This window comes from Salvia splendens, chromosome 13 (assembly GCF_004379255.2).
Source record: "Salvia splendens isolate huo1 chromosome 13, SspV2, whole genome shotgun sequence".
Lineage (NCBI taxonomy): Eukaryota > Viridiplantae > Streptophyta > Magnoliopsida > Lamiales > Lamiaceae > Salvia > Salvia splendens.
Genome location: NC_056044.1, coordinates 2,468,009 through 2,477,079, shown reverse-complemented (window position 1 = coordinate 2,477,079; position 9,071 = coordinate 2,468,009). Strand labels below are relative to the sequence as shown.

Here is a 9,071-nt window from a genome sequence, read left to right as displayed (position 1 = left end):
CAAACAACTAGTAGCATCTACACTTTTCATTGTGGATTTAAAATCTACAAAAATATCTTCAATAAATAGGAGTTCTCAGTTCATTTGTAAGTAGTGCTATGAATATTATAAATAAATGTGGTATTTGTTAGTATTATAATATAAATACTTTGTTATTATAAATAAAAGCAATAGCGTGTTTCACATAAAAATGATAATTATTCTTAATAAACATTATTAATTTAAAGTGGAAATTTTAATTTATTAAATAATGATTTTAATATCACTGAGTTATATACAGTTTGGGTTAAGTATTTATTTTATACAAGTGGAATATGTACAGAAAATGTCCCACAATACTGATAGAATATAAACAAATTGATATTTCGAAAGTATATATAGCGGGTTAATGTATTTTAACTAATTATCGTTGATGTAAAAAAACGAAAAAGAATACACTATTATTCATAGGAAAAGTGAGTACTAATAAACAACAATATCTATGTGAGGCTAATATGATTTATGACATTTAAATGAAAGATTTACTGCTAAACTATAAAAATAGTTCCTGGATTATGCGTTTATCTCGTTCTTAGTTCTGGACTTTCAAAATATCACCAGACAATCCTGGACTAAGCGTTTATCTCAAAAATGGTCATTTTTCACTGTTTTCGGTCGAAAATACCCTTTTAAGGGGTTTTGGGGGATTTGGGCAATTTGGTCTTTTTACACTTTAACATTTTAAATCTGATATTATTTCAGTGATGTACTAAATCTGATATTATTTCCAAATTATCATTCTTCTTCCCTTTTACTATACTTCACTTTGTTTCTTTATTTCAATATTAGATTTAATTTTATAAAATTTTAATTTTAATTTCAATTTCTAAATATCAATAAATTTTTATTAATTATTAAAATTACTATTAAATAATAAATTAATAGTTTTAATCAATATTTGATAGTGTCTAATATTTAATCAATAAAGTACGACGACACCTTAGTTTTAATCAATATTAAATAGTTTTAATCATAAATAGATCATATAACACGATTTATTCTGAAATAAATATGCATCTAATGTAAGACTAATATAATTTTCGTTTATTAATTTGAAAACAATCAAAATTAACTAGAAAATTTCAACAAAAATTCTCCTATATCAAATTTTTAGTCAACTTCATAATATTTAATTACAAACAATTATAACAACCGAACGAAGGCTAAATAAAATAACTTTTATTTTTCCATCATGATTAATCTGTACTTCTTCAATTCAGCTGAATATTAAATAACAAAAATTAATAGTTTTAATCAATATTTATAGTGGCCATGAATTAATAGTTTTAATTAAAAAAAATTATTGATATTTAAAAATCAAAATTTAAAATTTATTTTTTATAAAATTAAATCTAATATTGAAATAAAGAAACAAAGTGAATGATGACAAAAGAGAAGAAGAATGATAATTTTGAAATAATATTAGATTTAGTACATCATCAAAATAATATTAGATTTTAAATGTTAAAAATGTAAAAAGACCAAATTGCCCAAACACCCAAAACCACCCAAAAGGGTATTTTCAACCGAAAACAGTTGAAAAAAAACCATTTTCGAGATAAACGCTTAGTCCAGGGTTGTATGAGGATATTTTGAAAGTCCAGAGACTGTTTTTATAGCTCACTCTTTTATTAAATGCACATCTCTGATTTGTCAAGGATATGTTTTTTAGTAGCTCAAAAACCTCATTAAATTGTGATACTATTTGTAATAAATTGATTTCTTCTCTTTGCCTAATAATAACATAACTAGAGTGAAAATTGTTATCATTCTCATAAAAATATCATATGAGTATGCACAATGTAAATTATGAAGCATCACTTGCCATCGAGACACAAACTCGAACATGACTACACGTTCTATTGTGTGAGTCGGGATCTCACACGATCACACCCGTGAGATCCCACCCACAGGTAGTGCGGCTGCAGGCTTCCGTCGTCATCCTAAATAAGCAAGGTCCTCTTTTCTAAGATGATCAAATGGTTGTACAAGAAACATTCAATAAAGAAAGGGGAATCATGTGTATGAGAAGTAGTATAAACTAGATATAAAAAATGTGTATTAATACAGATAGCAAAACTTCTCCTCATATACACTTTCCCTCTCTTTTAAATGTAAAAGGAGGGAATCACAAGAAGTTACCTCCAAGGAGAAAATATGATCACAGTTAGACTCTAAACAATTGCTCTGCTCATCACCATCTTCTCACCAACGACGTAAGCAACTGCGGAAACAAAATTGTTGGTTGTTCAATGTATCTCAAGAAAATAGCATAACGTTTCATTGATGACTAGAAAGTGTTTTGTGCATACCTCAAAGAGTTCAAAAGGGCTGCCACGCTTGTATACGTCGTTCTTCTTGTCCTTGTCGGAGGGGAATATGGTGAAGAATAATGCTCGCCATCCAATAAGTAAAACGGCTGTGCTTCCCATGGTAACCAGCATGAAGTTCGTTGGTGGCGGATGGCCAATGGAGAGTGCTCTTATGATTATTCCCAACTGAAATGTGAATGACAGCATGTTATGGTGTGAAAGAACATCACTAAGATTCGCAGAAAAAAGAAGGTCAAGGTCTCTGTATCAAAAGAATTCTACAAGACTAGGCAACAAAGGAATATTATGTTTTGTGAAAGGGGAAGATATGCTTCAAATAATATGGTGTATTCAAATGAACGAGATATATTTAAAAAAAAAATTGACCCCGAGACTTCGTATCAGCTATCAACAAGAAACTGGACACCCTCAACCGGAGAGATCACAATATAGAAGTTGAAATTGCAAGCCTTCTAAACAACAAATTATACGAAACGTTATCGCTCTATAGCCCTCAACTGCTCTACCAATCTACTATTGGATCAATTTTCACCACTACTACTTCAACAACACAACCACCTTCAATTTGCAGTTCTATAACCAGGCTGCCTAATTTTCAGTTCCTGCAGATTCCTTCTACCTTTTATTCTATCAACCACTCTCAAAAAGCAAAGCATTTCCTAGATTCTTCCACTAGGAAAAGAACATTTCTCACTATCACTAAACCATGCTCGTAGCACTTCCATAGTTCGGCAATTCACAAAAGTAAACTGAAAGCCTAGCATGTAATCTTGGAAAAAGCTATTGCTGCTTGGTTGAATTGTAGCCTCCTCCGCTAATAAAAACAGTGAGTCTCCATATACTATACAACACCATTTTTCAGCAAAGAAGTCTCTCCCTCTCTCTCACAGTAAAGAAGGTATCCTCGGTACATTTTAAGAGGTTTAACAAGTGGACTTTGCAAAACATAAGCATGTGCAGAGGCTAGAGAGCGAAGACTGAGAATCGAGATGGGTAATGAATATGTAAAAATATTACTTTTAGAGTAGATTTTTATTAGATTCAATTGTAATAGACATCTAATCAGGCAAGATAAAACTAACGGGACAAAAAACACAAGCCAAGGAGGCACTTACAGAAGGCAAGCCACATAAAAGTTATTCAGCAATGTCTATCCTTACTAAACAAGCTATGAGTTTTCCACTAAGTTACAGAAAATGAACTGATCCACATGCTTAGTCTTTCACAAGAATACGAAAGTTTGATAGCATGTCTCATATAACTTCCAAGCATTATTTCTTTGTGTCTAAAACACCTATTGAATATCTTTACCTGATTACAATACTTTATACTATTAAGCATCTATAGAAATGCCATGGTGACACTGTGTCCGTAAAAGCTTTTCATTCTCACTATAACAGAAGTATAGTTGCAAGGTGCACCTTTGGATATTTATGAAGCTGTTAGTCCCTTTATACCCAGTGGTGAATTCATTAAAAACTAGGAAGAGGCCTGCCGGATGAGTTCAAAAGGACCTTGAAGGAAAGGTTGAATCGACCTCGGTTTGGCCAGCCAGAAACAAAATAGTAGTATCTTAGAAACCTCAATAATTGACCCGAAACTCCTCAAATAGAGCTCCAACATACAAATTATCACATCCTACTTGCGCACAAGCTATTCCATTAGTTCCAAACTTATCGTAAGCTAAAATCCACAGCATGTTCCAGCAAAGCTTCAAGGTATCTCTTTTAAGAAACCAAGATAGATAAACCCCTAAATCACTAATTTCTGTCACAGTATGTCAATTGCAAAAGGAAAACAATAGTCACATTCTTATACCAACAAAATCTCAGACAAGAGTGTGAAAAATTAGCAGCTAGACTCTCAACAAACAAACAACTATGACAAAGAAACAAGTCAACAACAGAGTATATACCATTTCGTATAACACACGAAACAACAAAAGTAGAGTTACCGGAATCCCCAAAGACCAGGATTTCGCAGCTGCAACAACAGCACTCTGTAAACCATTCTTCCCTCTGCCTTCCTTGCTGAATCCCCCAAGAAAGTATGCGCTCAAAAACCACCCTAATCATTCAAACAGATACAATTCAACACTACCAAATGCATAAATTACTTCAACAAATAAAAGTAAATGCAACATGTACCCATAGATAAAATGAAAAAGGAATCAACTTTACAAATTTAGGGCGCGAAAAACACACCTGCAATGAAAGGGTCGGCTGTTTTGAAGGTTTCAAAATCGAAAACAGGCAATCCATGGCTAGACCTCCCAATTGCCGCAAACAACAACAGCATTGCAACATCGCCGCCAGCTAACAAAGCCACGAGACTGCAATTTTGCAATCCAATTTCAGCAAAACACAAGCTCACATACAAATAGAGTGAGAGAAAGAGAGAGATTAATGTGTAAATACCCCCATTTAGCGAGACGAGAAGAGGAATCCGGCTTCTCGAACTGAATCACGCCTTCGAGGGGGAGATTTTCCTGGCCCACGAGCGAAATGGGAGTCGGGGCGGAGCCTTGGTCGTCGAAGGGGTCGGAGGTGGAGGCGGTGGAGGGCTTGGCGGAGGCGCCGGAGGAGGACTCGGCGGCGTTGGCGAGCATGAGGGGTTTGATGGCGCGGGAGGCTGAGAAAGTGGGGCGGCGTTTGGAGAAGAGGGGGGCGACGGGGTGGACGAATTTGAGGGAGCAGTGGTGGGAGGAGGAGAGCACCGCGCCGCCGCCGTTTGCGGCCGGAGTTAGCAGAGGCATCATTGCAAAGTCTGGTTTTTTTGGGGGGTTTCTTTTTTTTTTTCTGGCAAGAAAATGAAGAGATATAAATATGTGGTCTCTGATTATAGCATCTATCGAAATATTTCAAATCCCAAGTCTTATTATTTTTTTATTTTTTCAAATACAAATTTAAAAATTGGTCAAAAATAAATTCACTCCTGAATGACTCAATATTTATCGAAGTGAAGGGTACGGTAATAAACTTCATTTCAAATTTTCAATATTCTTGTTGAGTAGTATAATAAATTGGTATCAATTTATTATCATACTTCTTTAGTTCGTGAACTAATATTTTAGTCATATTTTTATATAGAATGGTGCATTTTTTGTTTGAATTAATAAGAATTTTTTTCATAAAAAGTTGCTTTAGTACTATAATACTGCCGTCGGATGGTAATAAAACCACAATTTTCAAGTGTAACAATTTCCTAAATATTAAATCTAAAATCAAATGGTAGCTCACTATAATGTTAGACATCACATGGATTATTTTTGCTAAACATACGAGATGTAATTAACATATTTAAATTAATTATTCACTAATGACAATGTAGAAGAAAAGGAATTATAGTAGTAGTAGTAGTTATTAATGAGGTGTTGATTAATTGGCCGATGCATGCGCTATGTTTTGCTGTCATAGTAAATAACGTATTTTGACATAGGAAATAGCCTCCATAATTACAACTCCACCAAAATTGATGGCTCAATAAAGTGGAAAATTTCAAACACTCAATATATTTAAAAATTAAAAGTTGGTCAAGAATTCAAGCTCACTTCAATGCGTGAAATCGCATTTCTTGGCGAAGTTATCATTTTCATAATCTTTTGACCAAGCCTTGATTTTAGGATCCAGTTATTAGTTAATAAACATTACCTAATAAATTCTTACAACATTTTTATCTAATATAAGAAAATATTTTATGATTTGATGGTGGTCCTAATATGTACATCAGTGATCAGTGTACATGTCTAGTAGCATAAATAAGAAGCCAGCAGTTTTAACACATCATAAAACTTCTTTAAAAATATTCAATTTAGACACTTTTGATTGAGCAATAGTATAACACTCAGATTAGCCAATTCTCTTCCCTCCCATTCAAAAAAACATTCCATGAAAGAATAACGCATCAAAAAATTGCTAATAAACCTGCCATTTATTTAGTCAGTATCTTAACAGCAAAGCCACCTTATATCCAAAGCATCACCAACATTCATTCATAGCAAGAATGCAGATCTTACATGAATCCGAGTAAAAAAAAAAGTGGCATATATTCCTTTCCCTCAGCAGTTTCAATAGGAAATGAAATTCATCATAAGCAGTACACAAAATGACCAGGAAAATCTGTCTCAGGAAACCATGATGATTCCTGAAATTACAATACAAATAGGGACCATTACCATACTCATCACAACTGACTCGGAGATCAATTCAAGGCGTTTACGAAATCTACTTCAAAACGAATGAACTAAAAAAAACAAGCACCATCCTAATAAGCACCACCCTCAGAGCAACAATCAGGACTTACCTCTATGGGCAGAAACTGACTCCAGAGCCAGAGCATGGCCATCAACATTTGTCAGGGGAAATGGAAACAAGGTATGGAAAAAATAAATTTATAAAAAAATTATATTACAATAACTGAATCCAGATTCCATTAATTTTTGAAATTAAGAACAAGAAAACACACCAAATCTTTATAAGAATTAGAAAGAGATCTAAAGCATGGACATTGGAAGAATGATACCCAACTCTGTCAGTGGGAGAAATTTCTAACATGTCAATATCCACAATGAAGATGGCAAGCAGTCAGCTTGAGTTAGCAGCTTGGTAAGACCTATCACTAACTCTATGACTCTGTTTGCTAGCTGCACCTCCGAAACCTCTACTGGAACCAAAAGAATTGGCATCTACATTATTTATACCAGTCTGAGAGGGTGTTGACTCAGTCGAGTGTTGAGCATCTCCACCCAATATCCCACCATATCCGTTCATAGACAGTCCCAATACTCCTCCAGGTCCGCCATTCACATAAGAGGGATAGACAGGAGCGGCACTTCCATAAGGCAGGAAACCTCCCCTGACACCAATCATCGCTGAATTCCAAGGACTCCTTGGGGCAATTGGAGTGAGTCCGTAACTAATTCCACCATACCCTCCAGAGGGATAAACACCACCATACATCCCAGCTCCGTATAGGTACCCAGCCACATTACCATATCCAGGGAAATACCCATATCTAGAATTTACAGGCACGTAACTCCCCTGCTGATAAGAATTGAAGCTAGTAGGGCTTCTTGCATCGCCTAACCTTCCATTATAAACAATGTTACTACTGCCAATTCCATCCTTTGGAACAGCTCTTTTAACCTCGACAAGCTTTCCAGTCAACTCATGGAAGCTCTTCTGCATAACTTCCTCAACCGAATCCTCTGAATCAAAGGTAATAAAACCAAATCCCCTCGGCCTATGAGTCAGATTGTCATGCATCACAACTACATCAGTAATCCTACCAAACTTCTCAAAGTATCTTCTGAATTCTTCCTCAGTCAAGTTAGCCGACAAACCCCCTACGAAAATCTTTTTCGTCCTAAACTGCACGTCGCTCCTATTGTTAGTCCTACTGTTATTCCTACTCACTCCCCTATAGTTCTGTTGTTGACTTTGTTGTTCGCTCCTGGGAATAGCCCTCTTCACTTCAACCTATAAAAAGACAAGTTGATGGAAAAGTTTGAAAGATTAAATAACTTCAGCCCACGAACAATATCATGTTTTCAATAACTTTTCTAAATTAAAGAGGAAGCAAAAGTGTTAAATATACAGGGAAAGAATGAGGCGCTAGCACCTGATAAGTCAGAGCAAATCAAAACCTAAAGCTAATTACAAGAAAAGGAAACTGTTGACAAAACCTGCAAACAGGCATCAAAGTATATGGTAAGCAATGAAATAGTTAAATAAAATTAGTAAAAAATAAACCAAAATCATACTCCCAGCTACAGTAAAGAAGACCTGCATGCGCGGATGCAAAAACTCCAGCTTTGAAAAAATAAATAAATAAAAATGAAAATATAGAGGCCGATGCAGGAAGAGCAAACAAACGCACACAACGATGCACAAGGCGAAGCTCATTGACCACGACAGTTCCAATTATTCAGCCATGCACGGGAAAAAAACCCAAAAGAAAAATAGATTTAAAAAAAAAATTGGCCTACACACAAGCGCGAAAAAGAGATAATTTGAAGAATACAAAATCAGTCGACAAAAAAAGCCCTAAAAATAAAGCAAACGGGGAGAAAATATGGAAAAACCCTAAAAAGTAGAATAAGCAAGAAGCAGACCGTTCTGCTAAGAATTTGATGGGAATCCTGAAGAGCGCGGTCGACGGCGGAAGAATCCGAGAAGGTGACGAAGGCGAAGCCCCTGGGGTTACCGGAAATACGATCCCGAGCAATCACGGATCCAAAAACGGCGCCGTACTGGCCGAAATGGTCCTTGAGGGCATCGTCCGTCGTGTCCCACGAAATGCCCCCGACAAACAGCTTATTCTGCTCCGAATCGTCCATGATTTCAGTTGAATTGCGATTTTCGAGGGTGAATTAGCCAGAAAAAATGAGGATGGTGGGAATTGGGGAGAGGGGGAGCGAGAGCTCGGAGGGGAGAAAACTAGGGTTTTTTGGGGGTGGAGGAAAAATTTGGGGGGAAAAGAGGGAAAGGGAAAGGGTAGGTTGTTTGTTTTTAAGTATGAGAGAGAAAAAAAGGGTCCCAAAAGTGAGGAGAGTGAATCTGAATTGGTGCTGTGTTTAAATGGTGACACGTTGGAGAGATTGAATTAGGAATCTATTTTCTTGTTTTTTTTTGCTTTTTGTTAAGCAGCATCCACAACCGTGCTCTTGCAGCGGCACGGTTGTGGGACCGACCCCACTTT

General features: G+C 35.8%; 2 protein-coding genes across 5 annotated transcripts; both read right to left on the bottom strand.

Annotated features, from left to right (window-relative positions):
• Positions 1-1,747: 1,747 nt before the first annotated feature.
• Positions 1,748-5,191, bottom strand: LOC121760151. Of its 4 annotated transcripts, none has more exons than XR_006041832.1 (6): positions 4,790-5,191; positions 4,577-4,704; positions 4,327-4,439; positions 2,352-2,537; positions 2,182-2,263; positions 1,748-2,005 (listed from the first exon to the last, which is right to left on the bottom strand). XR_006041832.1 is itself a non-coding variant. In XM_042155770.1 (5 exons), exons 1-5 carry the CDS (start codon positions 5,128-5,130, stop codon positions 2,234-2,236), a joined length of 798 nt encoding a protein of 265 aa, XP_042011704.1. In that variant the 5' UTR covers positions 5,131-5,191; the 3' UTR covers positions 2,061-2,233. The 4 variants fall into 4 exon arrangements, 1 of the variants encoding a protein (XP_042011704.1); XR_006041833.1 differs by having other exon boundaries at positions 1,748-2,000; XR_006041831.1 differs by having other exon boundaries at positions 1,748-1,982.
• Positions 5,192-6,748: 1,557 nt separating this feature from the next.
• LOC121762318 (heterogeneous nuclear ribonucleoprotein 1-like) lies at positions 6,749-8,869 on the bottom strand. The gene is made up of 2 exons (XM_042158159.1): positions 8,485-8,869; positions 6,749-7,849 (listed from the first exon to the last, which is right to left on the bottom strand). The coding sequence occupies exons 1-2, from the start codon at positions 8,707-8,709 to the stop codon at positions 6,956-6,958; spliced, it is 1,119 nt and encodes a 372-aa protein (XP_042014093.1). The 5' UTR covers positions 8,710-8,869; the 3' UTR covers positions 6,749-6,955.
• Between the last annotated feature and the right edge of the window lie 202 nt (positions 8,870-9,071).